The 17301-nt window shown below is 50.7% G+C and overlaps 1 protein-coding gene across 12 annotated transcripts in view; it reads left to right on the top strand.

The window, feature by feature from the left end:
• Nucleotides 1-17301, top strand: part of Otof (otoferlin) — a 95665-nt gene that overhangs the window by 30109 nt on the left and 48255 nt on the right. For all 12 annotated transcript variants that reach the window (XR_001784761.2, XR_376842.3, XR_376841.3 and 9 more), the window contains exons 3-5: nucleotides 5002-5090; nucleotides 11547-11646; nucleotides 13043-13221. Coding sequence is in view for 9 of the 12 variants with exons in the window: in NM_001313767.1 (NP_001300696.1) it covers nucleotides 5002-5090; nucleotides 11547-11646; nucleotides 13043-13221 (368 nt within the window). In the remaining 3 variants the exon portion in view is untranslated. The remainder of the gene's footprint in view (nucleotides 1-5001; nucleotides 5091-11546; nucleotides 11647-13042; nucleotides 13222-17301) is intronic.

Genomic DNA, 17301 nt, shown 5'->3' with positions numbered 1-17301 from the left:
AGACCTGATCTAAGCTTGAAGACTGGAGTTTAGTCCTGCCTCCACCACCAATCAGCTATGTGCCCTTGGATGCTTCTCTCTCAAGTCCTCTCAGCAGAAGGGCATCTTTGCCACATTGCCAGAGTTGTTGCTAGAGAGCATTGGCCCGAGGTTTACTATCGAGATAGAAACCTCCCCACATAACCCCTTCCCTTCAGCCAGACACTTCAGGAGTTGAGCAGCATTGTCTGGTTGTTGGGGGTATGGTGAGCAATGGCTCCTGGGAGCTCCCAAGCCCCCAAACTCCCCCACCTTATCTGGCTGTGTCCTCAGCATATGTGTGCATCACTGTAACGGGTACAAAGAAGGAAATGACAGCCAAAGGGAGACACTGAGAAATGAAATCAGGATGAGGACAAACAAAAGAGAAGACATGGGAAGGCCAAGGCAGATAAAGTGTGAAGGTGGCAGAAGCAGAGCAGAGAAGGGCCAGGGAAACATATTGACAACATGCACAGAGCCTTGCAGGAGGGATGGAGGGCAGGGAGCGGGAAGCAAGCTTGAACCAATAGTGACTTTCGTTTCTGCCGTGCTATGTTCTCTTTCCATATAACATCCTGTCGCTAGTGTGATTCCATTTGGTTCTTTTTTCTTTCCTTCTTTCTTTCCTTCTTTCTTTCTTTCCTTCCTTCTTTCTTTCTTTCTTTCTTTCTTTCTTTCTTTCTTTCTTTCTTTCTTTCTTTCTTTCTTTCTTTAGTGTTTTTGAGACAGGGCTTCTCTGTGTAGCCCTGGCTGTCCTGGAACTCACTCTGTAGACCAGGCTGGCCTCAAACTCAGAAATTTGCCTGCCTCTGCCTCCCAAATGCTGGGATTAAAGGTGTGTGCCACCACGCCCAGCTTCCATTTGGTTCTTGCAACAGCCTTGAGAGATATATATTTGTCTTAGTCTGTCTTCTGTGTCTATAACAAAATAACTGAAATGGGGTCATTTCTAAAGCATAGAAGTTCATTTGGCTTTCTGTTCTCAAGGTGAGAAGTCCAAGAGCATGGCACCAACATCTGATCAACATCTGGTGAGGGTCTCCTTAATGCATCGTAGTATATCATCTGACATCACACAGTGAGGTGGGGCAAGTGCCACATAGGGCCTAGGATCCCACATAGAGATTCTAGGTCCATCGGGATCAAAGCTGGGGACCAGGAGCCTCATAAAATTTCCAGAAATCAGTCTAATGAGCAACCAGGAGTGAGAACCAATGAGAGACAGAGACAGGGAAAGGCAGCGATACAGAAAGACAGAGACATAGAAATACAGAGGCAGAGACAGAGAAAGGGAGAGACACAGACAGACAGAGAGGCAGAGACAGGCAGAGAAAGGCAGAGGCAGGCAGAGACCTAGACAGACAGAGACAGAGACAGAGACAATGCAGAGAGGCAGGCCATTATGTCCTGTCAGCTCTTGTGACCCACTGAACTACACCTCAGTGGGGACAAGCAGAAGCCCGCTGTGTCTCTCTGAGTCTCCTGTATCCGGTCATCAGTTCCTCCACTGACCCCACTGTTCCCACTGTGTCTAAAACCATTCTCAGGGTCACCACCAGCTTCCCCGACTCCTTCTTTCTTACCAGTGCCAGGAACCACCCATAGCCCCCAGGTGGAAGAAATACCTTACCTGCTTCACCCCAAAACAACAGCCTCAATGGGCCTTCCGTACCCTCCCCTGGGCCCACAGCTAATGAGTCAGGCCTCTACCACCATGCAGTCTTGTCTAAGCAACTCAATTAAGAAAGCAACATGCTTCGTAGAGCCGAGTTGAGCTGAGCACTGCAGGCCTCAGACAGCAGGAGCCAGAGCTGTGCTGAAACAAGTCCTGGGGCTGCCAGGAGCCCCACCTACCTCTAGCCTCTCTCCATCCCATGCTCGCATCATCAGCGTTACTGTCGCTGTGATGAAACACCGTGACCAAAGCAACTTGGCGGGGAAAGGGTTTATTTGGCTCATGCTTCTACATCACAGTTCATCACTGAAGGAAGTCAGGGCAGGGACCTGGAGGTAGAAGCTGATGCAGAGGCCTTGGAGAGGTGCTGCTTACTGACTGACTCACTCAGCCTACTTTCTTATAGAACCCTGGACCACCAACCCAGAAGTGAACCACCCACAATGGGTTGTGCCCTCTCTCATTGATCACCAATTAAGGAAATGCCCCACAGACCTGCCTACAGCCCCATCTTTTCTCAGTTGAGGTTCCCTCCTCTTGGACACTCTAGCTTGGTTGTCAAGTTGACCTAAAGTTAACTTGCCCTCACGGTTTCCCCGGGATCTGGCCCATCCTGGGAGGAGATGATCTGAAGGGAGATGACAGTGAGCAGCCAGGATGGCCCTGTAAGCCCAACCCTGAAAGTCCTCAGTCTGGGAGAAGGCAGTCCAGCTGTGGAGCGGCAGGCTTACAGGGGCAGCTCTTGGAAGCTTCTGCTCAGCAGTGTCCACTCGGCCACCAGCAGAACTCTGCCTCACCTCTACTTCTCAGAGCTGTGGCTACAATGTCCATGAAACTGGGCAGACACCAGCTTCCTGGGCTGTTAGAAAAGCTAAAAAAAACAATATGCTTAAAGACTTCAGCCTCCTGCATAATGCCAAGTTTTCTGTAAACATTATTATCACTGCTATTCCTGAACTGTTGACTGGTCTGAACTGGGTAGGGAACATAGGGGACATTTAAAACTGAAGTCACTGTGCTCTGTCTAGTCTGTGAAAACCCCTGGTACCGTCTTTCAATAGCTCCTAGCAGCTCTTGATGCCTGCCAGTCACTCTGCTAAGCCAAAGCCCAACCGCACTGGAGGTGTTGCTCAGTGGGTAGGGTGCTCACCTAACATGCAAGACAGTGAGTTCGATCCCCAGCACCCAATAAAACAGATGGGATGGTGGGAGCCTGTAACCCAGCGCTTAGGAGGTGGGGGATGTTCAAGTTCTGGGTCAGCCTGGAATACAAAACCAGAAGGATATAGACTCCAGCCCACGCCAGTTTTTTTCCACCCTTTTCCTCTGTCCCAGTTGTTCCTACCCTGCTCCCTTTCCCACAATGGCATGATCAGCCCCGTGTTCAGACAGGTGGCCTTGAGAGGGAATGTGGGGCAGGGTCAATGGAGGTGATGGAGACCACAGGCCACAATGGGTTAGCGCCAATAGAAACAAACATCTCTGGAGGCTGGGTTCATTGAGAGGCTCATTTAATTAAGAGGAATAAGGGCTATTTAAACCTTTGGAGCGTGGGTAGAGGCTTCAGGGTAAGTGAATATCATTGGGCTGAGCCAGGGTCCTGGGATGTCTCATTTGCATAAGGAAGAATTCCAGATGCTGCTGGACATGACCTTATAAGGGAAAGTTTAACCTGGCTACCTGTGACCTCTTCTGGTGGGGCCAAGGTAGAGGCACGGGTAGATGTGAGCCAGGATATGTGCAGGAGAGGAGGGGAGATGCAGACACGGACACGGTCCTACTCCTGCCCATCTCTGGTAGAGATTTCCAGGGTTTGGACACACCTCAACCCCACTCTTACTCAAGGCCTGCTCCCCACAGCTCCATGGCTCCCCACCCCACATATATCCTCATGCTTGATGCACCAGGTCTGGAATGAACGTGGGTCCCATTCAGGTCCTCTTATCTTCCTCCAGCTTTAACGGGGTGTGGGGGTGTGGTCTCTACAATGGGTGTGGCTCATCCTTGTGAAACAAGTTTTGACCTGCCTTGGATACAGTCAGCATGCAGGGGGCCAGGGGAAGGGGTGGCATCTACAAACTTGGACTTCCTCGATTATGTTGTGTAGTGAATTCTGCGAGGGACCTGAGTGGCCTGTGTCATGGTATGCATCCCAGCCTTGAGCGGTGGCTCTAACGCACTGTCCCTTGTTACTGGAGGGTCAGCCCTACGGCTTCCCGGGACGGCAGGCTTTTGAGCGAGTCTTCTTGGTGGCTTTGCCCAGCTTGGCTCACAGAGAATAAAGTCTGTATTTACCAACAGAGGCATGCCAGGCCTCTCCCTGCTCAGAAGGCAGGGTCTCTGGGGGGTCAGAAGTGGTGATCAGGGTGCACAGCAGGCCATTGGCTTTCCTTACTGGCACACAGGGGTCCCTAGGAGCTTGCATGATCCTGACATTGATGGCTACAAGTTATTTCTGTAGAGAGTACAACAAATGTTGCACACAGATGAAAGTCTTTCTAGCTTCTTTTCTTCTTCCCCAATTGTTTTGTTGTTCCAAAAGGGAGGAAGGCTAGGCAAGGACTGGAATGATGGAGCCTTGAGGAAGCCCTAGGAAGGTGCCTGGCTCTGCCCATCATTGGCTTTCCCTAGAGAATGACTCCTTTTACCATCTGCATTGGGTTCCAGTTGCCACTCTTCGGGCATTAGGAAAAGACCCACTGAATTTCTAATCCATCCGTATTATTAACTTAGAGATGTCTCCAGGGGTGTGAATGGAGAAACAGAAAGTGGGACAGAGGCTGTAAGTCTGACCCTTATAACCCGAGAGAGCTGCAGAACGTGTCCCCATTGTTCGCACTGTCACCATGGAGGGTGACCAGGGAGAGCCTGGACTCATCCAAATGGCTTATGTGAGTTGTGAAGTCTGGACTCCAGTCAGCTTGTCCTGAAACCAGCTCCCACCCCACCGGTGGTCTGTGTTTACTGGAGCCCACCCACACCCTGGCCACACCACCCTCCTCAGCTGTCACAGAGCTGGGAGGCAGAGGAAGGCACCCACAGATGGGAGTCAGAAGCCCTTCTTAGGCCTAAGGTCCTCCACTTACCCTGCGACCTTGGCAGCCTGGACAAACCTCTCTAGCACCATCTTTGGAGGAGGAGTGGGTAAGAAGACCCACCACACAACGCTGCTATGACAATAGAGTAAGGATACAGATGATTTGCCCCTGGGGATCCTGGCCCATGGGAGGGGCCAGGCTGGCTGCTAGGAGGCCCCAACTCCTTGCTATTTGCCCCCAAGGCTGCAGCTGTCCCTCTCTCCCCAGACGTTCCGGTGGCCAGTGGCCAGCAGCATCGACCGGAATGAAGTGTTGGAGATTCAGATTTTCAACTACAGCAAAGTCTTCAGCAACAAGTAAGTGGGGAATCCTGGGGGCCGGCCTGGTTCTTGGACCTCTCTTTTTAGGCTTAAAACAGAAACTCTGTACTCTGAGGCCATCTTTAAAAGCCTAAGAGGTCTTAGGCTGGTGGTCTTGGCTATCCATTTTGTCCTTTGTGGGGTCCTCAAAGTACCCTGGCCCTTCCATCCACTGTCAAGCAAGAGTACCTCACTCTCCTGTGCACCCCTCAATTCTCCTCCCCATTTACACTCCATGCCCCTCTTTTTGCCTCTCCCTTACTCGTACTGGAAGATGGTAGCCCACCAGAGAAGTTAAAAGGCTGTTATATCCTGTGGTGCTGAGGATAAATGTGTCTTACAGAGGCTGCCGGTGCTGTGGTTTAGGAGGCAGACATGGTCTCAGACCCTTGGTCCAGTGATTTAAGATGTGAGCCTGAGCAGGTTACATAACCCCTCTGAGTTCACTATACTCATATGAGGAAAATATAAGGATTTGTCTCCAAACAGCTATGGGAATTAAATGAGATAGATCTGCTCATTCATTTACTCCACAAACAGTCATGATATGCAAACTGTATGTCACGAACTGAGCTAGGTATTAAGGAGAGAGATGCCTAACCTCCTGGAGCTTCCCTCCTGTGAATGAAGTTCACCTGCCACGTGAGTGTTATCCCACAAGCTGATGGATCCAAGTAGCCCCGTTCTCTGTGGTTGACGTACACATTTTAGAAGGTGCTGGGATGGTGGTTAAACAAAAGTGAGATGAGACACTCAGCCTTGGAGTCAAAAATCCATTGCTCCTATGATCATGGCTGAACTGTAAGGTGTCCCAAAAGATGTGACAGCGCTAGTTCAGTGAAGCCTCTGCGGGACTCAGCAGTAGGAAGGGAGTGTAGACACAGAAAGCTGACCTAACCCTGGATCACATTAGAGGTGATCTCAACAGGGGAGGCAAAGGGTCTACTCTTTCCAGTAGCTGTGGCTGTCTGGAGTGAACACTCTAATGTTTTCCTTATAGCAAGTAGATGCAAACCTCAAGAGGAAGTCCTAGGGACATTTAGCTACTCACCCACATGTCCATTCATCTGCTCATCCATTGTTTCATTCATCCATCTGTCCCATCCCATTCATGAATCCTACCTATTCATGAATCCTACCTATCCATTCATCCATTAAACACATCCATTCCATTCACCCTTCTGTTCATTCATCCATTCACTTACCCATCTCCTCACCCTCTGCATTAGTCATGACTGTTGCTAAAAAGAGGATCAAGGCAAGGCTCTGTCCTCCAGAAGTCGTTTGTCATGGGAAGAGGAGAGGCACACAAGAACCAGGCTGTGTCACTAGGAGAACAGACATCTGGAAGAGCCAGAACTCTCAAACATCTGTGCTCTCTAAGGAAATGTTCAGTGCCCACCACTGGGGGAGGTGAGCCAAACAGATAAACCTCAAAGAGCAGATTTCAGGCCTGCTGTCAGGACCACAGAAAGTATGGCTAGGGCCAGAAGCCTTCTCTTTGTCTCCAAAGGGTGGCATCACTCAGTCAGCTTTTTCTGGTTCTACAAAATAATAATAATAATAATAATAATAATAATAATAATAATAATAATAATAATAAGGAAAGCATCCCCAAGATAAAATATGGCTTTCTTATTTGGTGTGAGACACTCTGTGATTAATAAGGCAGGGGAAACAGGGAGAAGAGAAGGGCCCAGTGCAGACTGAGTGGATACAGAAGAAAGCAGACTCAGAAACCGGGGAGAGAACCAAAGAACTCCACCCAGGGCCTGTCTACAGATGCCAGAGCTCTCAGGAGCTCAGTGGTAAAACCCTTACTGTGAAAAAAGGGAAACTGAGGCTCAGAGGCACATGGAGGTCATGTGAGAAGACTCCAGGAGAGCAGGGGCAGGACATATGTCCTCCACCTCCTCTTCTAACCCTCTGTAGCTCTCAGCAGCCAAAGCACATGAATGCTGCAGAAGAATCTGAAGAAGAGGTTGCTGATTCGCCACAGTGGGCATTGCCAGAGCAGACACCGAAGCGCAGAGAGCCTGGATCCATCAGGATTCCGGCTATAGACAAAGTAAAAGATTGAGGAATTTTAAGGGGCATTGGATGACCACACAGTGAATCTACCAAACATTAAAGCTCATTTTAGGTTTTCCTAAATGCAAAACAGAGGGAAGATAGAGCAAAGTGGCCTATCTCCTAACTGTGCCCTCCCTTCCCCCACCCAAGAGAAAGCAGGAAAGTCACATGGGACCAGGCCTGGTGGAGGATGACCATTCAAGCCACTCTTGGCCAAGACCTAAGATGTGAAGAAGAGACACAGGCCAACCTTGGAGTAAGGTGCTTGGAGCTAGGTGGGGGCTCAGGGCTTCCTACCTTGGAGTTAGAGAAGAGGACTATCTGGTTCTGTCCAGTGGTGTTAGGGACTGCCAGGAGGTAAAGACATGGTACAAGGGTGGAAAGCTGCTGGCCAGGGACCATAAGGTCCCCAAGTGTCCTAGAACCAGGGCTTTCTCCAAGAAACCTGGAACTTTCATGAAAACATATTAGGAAGAGGTTTTATGTATCCTGTGTAGCCTTACCAGGACTTTAAGGGGCAATGGCTCCTTCCACCAAGAATGCCAGCTGCTCTGAATAATTCAGAAGCCAGGAGCACAGTGGCAGCCGGACTGAGCCCGGGGCACTTGACACCAGCTCCCAGGGGAGGACGATAAATTATTGACAGGATTCTGGTGCCCAGTTGGTGCTCTGCTGTGGCCAGTCTGTGAGCCCATCTGCACTTGAGGCCTCCTCCCCATTGCCCACCTACCTGATAATTCTGGCTTCTCCCAGGCTACTCTGTAGGGTTTCCATGAGGGCTGCCCTCTTTCTAATGGGTGTGCTTCTAGGGCCACATAAGGGATGTGTGGTCAGCCTGGGGAACCAAGACCCAGCTAGACAGTAGGTTGAAAAAATTCTTTACTGAGATATCAACTGTCCATTTAAAACTTTATTGTTTTATGGGTTACGATCTTTTATTTATTCATGTTTATTTTTTTGAGGAAAGGGGAGCTGTTTTATACACACACACGCATTACCACCACCACCACCACCATCACCACACCACCACTTTAAGATCTTCAAGGGTCAGTGACAGCCTGGCTCTGTTGCTAGCGCTCACCTAACAGAGAAGACCAGACCTGGCTGAGCCCTCTAAATGCAGGTCACACACAATAGCAAGGAGAAGAGACAGTGAGGCAGAGGGCCTGCAGCAATACAGAGCTGGATCTCCACACCAGCATGGAGGGTGGGGGTGGGGGGAGATGGCATCAGAATCTTTAAGAGGAAAAAAAACAGCACAAGACTTGCAGAGGTTGCAGAACTAGCTACCATCACATAACTACCGGGGGTGAAGGCCCCCTGAGGGACTGCTACATCTGATTCCAGAGCAGAACTCTTCCATAGTCTATGCCTCCTCCCTTATGGAATGACAGATCACATGTCCTTAGAGCTTGACCCAGGGGGCAAGGAATGGGAGATTGGCCAGGAGGGCGGTTTGCTGCATGTTGCAGGCAGTGAGGTGTGGACTAGCAGTGGAAACAGATTGCAGTATTAATACTGGTGTTGCCTTCCATTTCCTGTCTGGACGAGGCTTGAAAGCTTGATGGGAGGGGTCATTTCAAGGATTCGCACTCGCCAAGTTCTCCTCCCAAGCCCCTCCCGAGTCTAGGATCTCAGACTGTAAAGGAAAAGAAATGTAGAAGACATCACCAGAGGCTCTCTCAGCAACTGCAGGGGAATGGCTCCCTCCTGCCCCCTGGGGGGTGTTTTGTAACATTGCAGCACCTTAGTAGATCCTAGGCACCTCCTTTGGCTACTCTCGGGCGTTTCAGATTGAGAACAAATGTGCCTGAGTTCCAGCCCTCAGCAGTTGCCTGGCAGGGCTTACTGGGGTGACAAGGACTCACAAGAGCCTGTCAGCAAAGGCTCAGGGTAGGACAGCTTCTCCATGTGTGCCCCAAGTGGCAGTAACAGCATCACCGTGCTTGAAAGTGCACATACTCAGGGCTCTCCCACCGCCACCTCCAGCCTAAAGGTGTAGCCTGCAGAGTCAGCAGATCCCTCTGGGGGAACTGTTAGAATATTAAAATTGGGTGTGCTGTGAGTGTATGCACTGCAGAAACCAGTGAATGCTGCAAACCAGCAGTGACAGCAGGTCTATGAGGAGTTGGCGCATCCCCAAGACTCCATTGATGCCACTGATGAGCCAAGCACTTGAGGCCTTTACAAGGCCAGTGCGTTCCTTCATGCCCACTGCTGACTGTTGTGATCTCACCAACTTGGTGTTCTACCCCTTCTCTTTATAAAGACAGGACATAAACTCCCTAGCAGTGACTTGGGATCTCCTGGACCCCAGCTCAGGACTCAGTGCTCCACCCACCCACCATGTGTATCTGCAAAGTGACGAGAACCCAAGATGGGACTGGAAGCTTCTATGGAACTTCTCTGGGAAGAATCAAAAACCCCTAAGTCTTAACTTAGCACGGGGGGATGGGAGACGTGCGACTCAATGAGGCCGTGAGCTTGGGGGGCAAGCATGTCAGAATCATCTCTTACAGCTGTTCCCACTGTGTGCTCTTGACACAGCTGGGAGGACTGGAGGGGGAGACATACATGTTCATGTGTATATGTGCACATGTGTATACAAATGTATGTCTCCTCTTCCTCTCCCACCCCATGTGTGCACATATGTGCTTGTGTTGCACACATGTACGCAAGACGTCAACATTGGGTGTCTTTCTCTATTTCTATCTACCTCATCATTTCTTGAGACAGGGTTTCTCACTGAAACCAGGGCTCACTGATTGTGCCAGACTGCCTGGCCATCGATGAGCTCTGGGGCTCACCTATCTCAGCCTCTTCATGCTGGAGTTAGAGATGAGCACCTCTGCTCCTGACCTTTTGGGGGGAGGGAGGGAAGGAAGGAAGGAAGGAAGGAAGGAGGGAGGGAGGGAGGGAGGGAGGGAGGGAGGGAGGGAGGGAGGGAGGGAGGGAGGGAGGGAGGGAGGGAGACAGATAGGCAGGCAGGCAGACAGGCAGGCAGACAGGCAGGCAGGCAGGCAGGCAGACAGGCAGGCAGACAGACAGGCAGACAGACAGACAGACATACTAGGGATCTAAACTCCGGTCCTCACTTTCATGAGACAAACATTTCAGTCACTAAACTATCTTCCTAGCCTCAGAATTTAAACAAACAAACAAACAAAACAGTGTTCTCCCTTAGTATTTTATAAGCAACAAGCATGTTTTTGTCAGAACTCACTCATATTTGTCATTAATTAGTTGCGTCGCTGTCCCCTTTCTTGGCCCCACCTCTCTCTACAAACTTCAAGTAGCACAAGTGTCCCCCAGATTGCTTCCAAGTTTCACATACTGTGTGTTCCTTGAACCTCTTTGTCACTTCTGTGGAAATGGCATGAGTTCTCTGTGGGTCCAGGTGGATGTACCGCAGGAAGGCATCTCTCTGAGTCCTCTGATCCCTCCCAGGGCAACAGCTTTCCAGTCTCAGCATTGATCAGGCACCCACCACTGCTCAGCCATTGAGGACCCTGGTGTGTGGGGAACCGCAGATGGAGTTTAAATATAGAATACACAGGCTGTCCTGTGAAGACCACAAGTAACAATTGGAGCATCAGGTGGAGGGCGTGTCGGGGGGACAAGCACGTCATTTATGAAGTGAAATTAAGATCATTAGCTTAGCTTAGAAGAAAACTAAGACAAGAAAGCTTAGGTGAGTTTCCCTGGGCAGACACCACCCATGGAAGCATCCGAGCTGGGTTTCTGCTGCAGAGATTGTCTCTGGTGTGATTCTTTGTGCTTGTCTCCGCTATACAACTGAATTAGGGGGGACTCTGTGGTCCCAGGAGCTTATGCACAGCAAATGTGGGGTGGATGTATGTGTGGTGTTGGTGATGCTAGAGGCCTCTACTCCAGTCAGGAAGTAGAAGAAAGGAGTGCTTGTGTAGCTAGAGGTCTAGGCTGGGCTGTAGCTCAATGGCCAATCACTTACTTGTCCAGTATGATGCAGAGTTCAGTCTCCAACACACACACACACACACACACACACACACACACACACCCTGACACTGCCACCCCCGCCATCACCACCACCATCATCAGAAGCCTCGATGCCTTCCCACCACCTTCCATTATGGCATCTGGAAGCTTCCATACTGCAGGGGACCAGCTGCAGTCCCGGTGCTACGTTCCCCATCTCTATCTGTGGACACCACTTAGAATTCTTTCTTCTTCATTTCCAGGGGACACTTAAGGGGTCAGACAATCTCATAACCTCAGGTTACTGGGCTACTGTCTCCAGTACCAGGCTAGGGTTTTCATGTTTCTCTCGGTCTCTGTGCCAGCCAGACACTGAGATCAGCCTTGCTCTGGCGCTGGCAATGTCCCTTCTGCCACTCACAGGCTGATAGGGACCTTCTGCATGGTGCTGCAGAAAGTGGTGGAGGAGAATCGGGTAGAGGTGACCGACACGCTGATGGATGACAGCAATGCTATCATCAAGGTAAGTGTGTTGGACAGTCCCAGACACTCCACCACCCAGTCACCTAGGAGCCTGCTGCATCTCCCACAGACGAGGGTTTAGAACCATGGTTCTCAACCTTCCTAATGCTGTGACCTTTCAATACAGTTCACTATGCTGTAGTGATCTTCAGCCATAAAATTATTCCTACTGCTACTTCATAACTACAATTTTGCTACTTCTATGGATTGTAACGTAAGTATCTGTGTTTTCCTGTGGTCTTAAGGTCATTTGACACACAACCCCTCAGGTTGAGAACCACTGGTCTAGACAATGCTCCATGACTGACAAGGGAGGCAGCAGGGGACACCAGGGAGGCTCTGCCAGAGCTGATTGGTATGAAGGCTGGTGTTAGAAACCCTGTGGTGTGGATGGGTCTATGCCAAGTGGATACTCCACTTTTCCCATGTGCCAGGTGAGGTTAAGAAGGTTGCCCCCCACTGATGTGTGTCTCCATTTGGATCCAGCTCAGGAGGGGATTAGAGGTACCTCTTACCATCCAATGGCTAGATTGACCCTTGCCAGCCCTTCTAAGGCAGGATCAATCTAGAGATTCAGGATCAGGATCAGAAAATGCTTCTGCTCCATTTGTCCATTTCTGATCAAATCAGCATGGGCATGTACGTCCCCGAGTTACCCTCCAAGTCCTCTGTGGCCACTCACAGGCAGCCAGCAAGGTGGTGAGGAGCCTGACCCATGGATAGGATTCTTGGTTAGATCTGTGTAGCAACTGCAAGGTCAGCAAACGTATATCAGCCTCACAGGCTTGTTCTAGGGGGTCAAGGGCATACAAAGAAGGTGCTTAGAATGCTAGGTGGTGTATAAAGAGCGTTTATCTCCTACCTTAGTTTTACCCCCATGCAAATTAAGGCTGTGCCTTCTAGACATGGTCCCTCCACCTGGGTTCTGTTTAACATCTGCACCCAGATGTGGTGTTCCACTTTCTCCAGAGGGAAAACCAAGGCAGCTCCCCAAGACTCCCCTCTCTAGGCTATCAGTTAAATCCTCAGAAGAGTTGAAGAAACGCTAACTGCACAAGGTTGTAGGAAGCCCAGGGCTGGGTCTTCTCTGAGAAGACATGCTCAGCTAACTGTACCACTTTGTCAGAGGAGCCCCCTTGTGCCTAGGTTCTAAGGATGAGGAGTTGACCTAGTCTTTGGGCGCCTGGGAAGAGGAGAGTCAGGTACAACAGAATCAGGGTCTCACTGAGCCAGCTGACACCTCACCATCCATCTTACTCAGCCTTATTCTCTCATCTAAACTGAGGTGGGAAGGTCCTCACCTAGTCTTCATAGGGAGCGAAAGTGCCTCCCAGATGCCACAGGCACCAGGGTACTGCTCTTGCCTGCGCAACTGCTCACTGTCCCTCTCCCTTCAGACCAGCCTGAGCATGGAGGTCCGGTATCAGGCCACAGATGGCACTGTGGGCCCCTGGGATGATGGAGACTTCCTGGGAGATGAATCCCTCCAGGAGGAGAAGGACAGCCAGGAGACAGATGGGCTGCTACCTGGTTCCCGACCCAGCACCCGGATATCTGGCGAGAAGAGCTTTCGCAGGTAACAGGCTGGCCGTCTCTTCTTGCCCACTGCTCTCAAAAGGCCTGGGAAGTTGGTGCCTGGAGCCCGTGCCCTGGAAGGCCCTCCAGGCCTGGCTGTGCTCAGACTGCAGAGCTGAGCTGTTATAGAAATATTTAAGAGTTGGAAAGATGGTCACACCATCTCTCACCTGCCTCTCAACCAGAGGCTCTAGCCAGAATGAGAGGCCAGGCCTGCTCCAGTCCTGAGGGAAGCAAAGATCAGAGAGAGAGAGACAGAGAGACAGAGAGACAGAGACAGACAGAGAGACAGAGACAGAGAGAGACAGAGATCTAATATAAGGGGGAAACTGGATCTCCTGCCCTCATCGGAGACATGGGAAAAGAGAGTGGGAGAGGCCTTGGTTTCTATGTTCTAAGACCCACAGTGTCAGCCAGGCCCCCTGGCAGCCTGACCTCTACCTTGGCCCAGTGAAAAGATCCCTAAGCCAGAGACCTGCTGTTGCCAGCGTGAGACTGACAGTCCTGGTCAGGACCTGGCCACCGCTCTGTTGTCCAGGCTCTTCTGTGTCTAAGATTCACATCTTACAAGTGCCCTGCCCCTTACCGATGACAGAGGGCTTTGACTAGGCCTTACCTCCCCACACGCAGGACTTTTTTTTTTACCAGGGAGAAAATGCAATTGCATTACTCGAAGTCCAGAGGGCAGAACTGAAGCTAGAGAGATCTCCCTAGATACCTGGGATGCTGAGAACACACAGCAGATGTTTTATTTCGACCCAAGAGGTCTGGGGTGCGTTTTGAGAACAAGCTTCCCCCTCCAGATTCCTTCACAGATTTACTCAGCCCCTGCCATGTTCACACAGGCTCCCAGTTAGTGAGCTGGAATTGTGATGATTTTGTCACACAGACCCTGCCTCCATCACCAGCCTACTTCCTGAACACGAGGTTAACCACAAATACACCACACAAATACCAGGTCATTTAGTGTGAGCCCAAGCCTGAGTGCCAGAGGTCACACAACTTCTCTCAGCCTATCTACTAACCTATAAAATGGCAGCTATCCCCTCAAGCCTTGCTCCAACCACCAACCGGTTGGTGACCCAAGGGGCTATTGGAGGTCATAAAGGGAGAGCCAAGTGTTGCACACGGAAGGGCTCATGAGAACAAGTTCTTCATCCTGGATGGTGCCAAACATCAGAAATAGGTTAGAGATGCTAAGAGGAAGGACGGTGTAATACGTAACACAATGGCTGCCGCCTGAAGAGCTATGTGGGGATGCTTCAGAGTGGGTTCTGGGAGCGCATGCACACGAGTGCATACACACACACACACTGTAGAGGAAGGAATGGTGGTCTGAGTTAGGAAAGCTAGCTAGCTCCATCTGGTCCACCCCAACTCTGCCCTCATCAGCTGGGTGACTCTGGCATGTCACCAAACCTCTGTGGTCAATAACAAAAAATAAGTGAGTTAGAAGGTAGACAGGCTGGCTCTCCTCCCTCTGGCCCCCAACAGAGCCCAGGTTACTCGGACAGCCATGAAAGCAGCTTCCCCCAGAGGGAAGCGCTGCCTCAAGTCTCTGCCTTCATCCAGGGGCCCCTTGTCTCTGCCCACACTTTACAAAATAACCCCAAGGAGGGAAAATGCTGTCAAGAGACAGCACAACAGAGTGGAGACAGTAACACCCAAGTGTCCGCTCTGATGTTTGGGGACATAGCTCCCCAACAGTAAGACGGCTCACCCATGCCCACAAGAGAATTAGGGAAAAGTGAGATGCTTACTATATATGAAAATGAGGTATTACTAATGTGGGCACTTACTAATACCCATTGTACATGGAAGGTAGGTTCTCAGCCAACATTGCCTCTTCAGACTCCATGTTACCTTGACCCCACCTGTTTCACCTGTTTCTCCTCTGAGCACTGTCTGACCAGTGTCTGGTCCAGGCATTGTTACCAATCTGAGTCTTATCCCGACCTATGCAAGGGCTTTTCCAGGGATGCCAACCAGAGGCTCAGCTGTCCTGGGCAGGAACAGGATCTCTCTCTCTCTCTCTCTCTCTCTCTCTGTGTGTGTGTGTGTGTGTGTGTCTGTCTGTCTGTCTGTCTGTCTGTCTGTCAGTCTGTCTGCCTGCCTATCTGTCTCTCTGTCTCTGTCTGTTTGTCTCTCTCATAACACACATACACACACACACACCAATGTTCCTGCTGTAAGAAAGAAATGAATTACTAGTCTCACGAGCATTTCCACTCTCAGGAACAAAGAATCAGTATTCCCAGCTGTGTCTCTGTCTCAGGACAGAAGGAGATTCTGAAAACATGCACATACATGCTCGCACGTGCGTGCACACACACACACACACACACACATGCACACACGAGTGCTCACACTCACATGCACACATGTACACACGTGCACTTGTATGTTTGCGTCCATTTGCCTGCACACTCACTCTCTGCTTGGTGCCAGGGAGCCCTATGCCTCTGGCTATCAGCTTCTGCTGCTAGGAGTCACATCTTACAAAGGAGCTTCAGCTTCAATTGTGCAGCTAATCAACACAGTCTTTTGTTTCCCCCAAGACCCTTTGTCCTCCGAGGCTTCCTTTCCTTCTCATCTTCTCTACCTCCCCAGCCGCACAAGCCTCCACAGCCCCCAATGCCTTCAGCATCCCAGACCTCTCTGGTGTCCCTGGGGATGTCTAGGTAATTACAATATCATTTTCTTAGAGGTAGGTTGTGACCAGGGCCATTCTTGTCCTGCCTGTGGGCACACTTCCACTCAAGTGGAAACCTGTAGGATCCACAAAGCCTCTTCCTGTGTCTCAAGCAGAGAGCGGCTGGCCATGTGTGCACAGCAGGGGCTCTGGTGCATGGATGCATTAAAGGTCTGCATACGTGTGTGTTCATGGTGCAGCACATGTACCTGCCTCCCCTCTCCAGGCTGGGATTCAGCTCTGCAATGGCTGCCAAGGAGCCAGGGGAACCAGAGCCACAGCCATGTGGGAGTTCAGGAGTAAAACAGTTCTCCCATGCTTTTCTCCTACCTGAGGTTGGGGCTCCCACCCTCAGCCCAAGGCTGAGCAACCCAAGTGAGGCCTCGTGCTGAGACGTGCCTGGGTCTTGGTGTTCCCAGGAGGGCACTCCACTTTTCCTCATCCTGTCTGTGGATGCTTTTATCAGTTCAACGAGTGGTGGGGATGGAGCTAAGGAAGAGGAATTGTTCAATGAGGCTGAAAGTGGTTCTCAGAAGAGGATGCTGGCTGGGGAGCAGGATTTACACAACAGGCAGGAGGCGCCAAAAGTACAATGTGAGCACTAGGAAGAAATCCTGGCATAGCTGGGGCTTCCCAGGGTGTTCTGTGGCAATGCAGGCAGAAGGTGAGGCCCTGCTTTCCAGACCAGTGACAGAGGGCAGCCTGAGCCCAACCATCCTAAGAAGCAGGTGATGATAAAGATGGCTGCTTCATGGGATGATAGCTCGACCATGGCAGTGGCTGCCGAAGGTCTGAGCCCCAGCTTTGCACCTCTTGTCTCTATGGAGGGTGGCAGAAGTAAGGGTGAACGTGGTAAAATCACCATGGTGCTCTTTCTTCATAAAAACAGCCCTTCCCTTGCTCCGTTTCCACTCTTAGAGAGTGGATGCCTTGAGGCCTGGAGTGTGGAGAGAAGAGAGAGCACACACACTCATCGACAGACATGACACCTCTGAGTTCAGAGCAAAGCTGAGAGACAGAGACAGAGAGAGAGAGCAGTTCCCAGTTAATGTTCAGTATGCCAGTTCCATGTGCCTGCAGACCTTTGCCAACCCCAGGCCACACAGGTCTCTTTTGTAGTCCATTGCAGAGATTGGCATGGTTCCCAGGGTCACAGGAGTCTTAAAAAAAGATGTCTAGTCAGAAAGAAAAGGAAAGGAACTCTCCTAGAGCAAACGTGGGGGCAGAGACCAGAAGTCTTGAGTGGAGTTTTAGTTCCCTGATAGCTCACAGGAGCCCTAGCTCCATTAGAGCAAACCCCAGCAGCCCTTGGGGATTCCTAGCAGCAGCCCTTAGGACAACGGGGCTGGACTGGGGCAGAATAACTAGGTCTCCCCTTCCCTCTCTGCC

The sequence above is a fragment of the Mus musculus genome, chromosome 5 (assembly GCF_000001635.26).
Source record: "Mus musculus strain C57BL/6J chromosome 5, GRCm38.p6 C57BL/6J".
Classification (NCBI taxonomy): domain Eukaryota; kingdom Metazoa; phylum Chordata; class Mammalia; order Rodentia; family Muridae; genus Mus; species Mus musculus.
The sequence above is the reverse complement of the archived record's forward strand: the minus strand, read 5'-3'. Positions and strand labels throughout refer to the sequence as shown.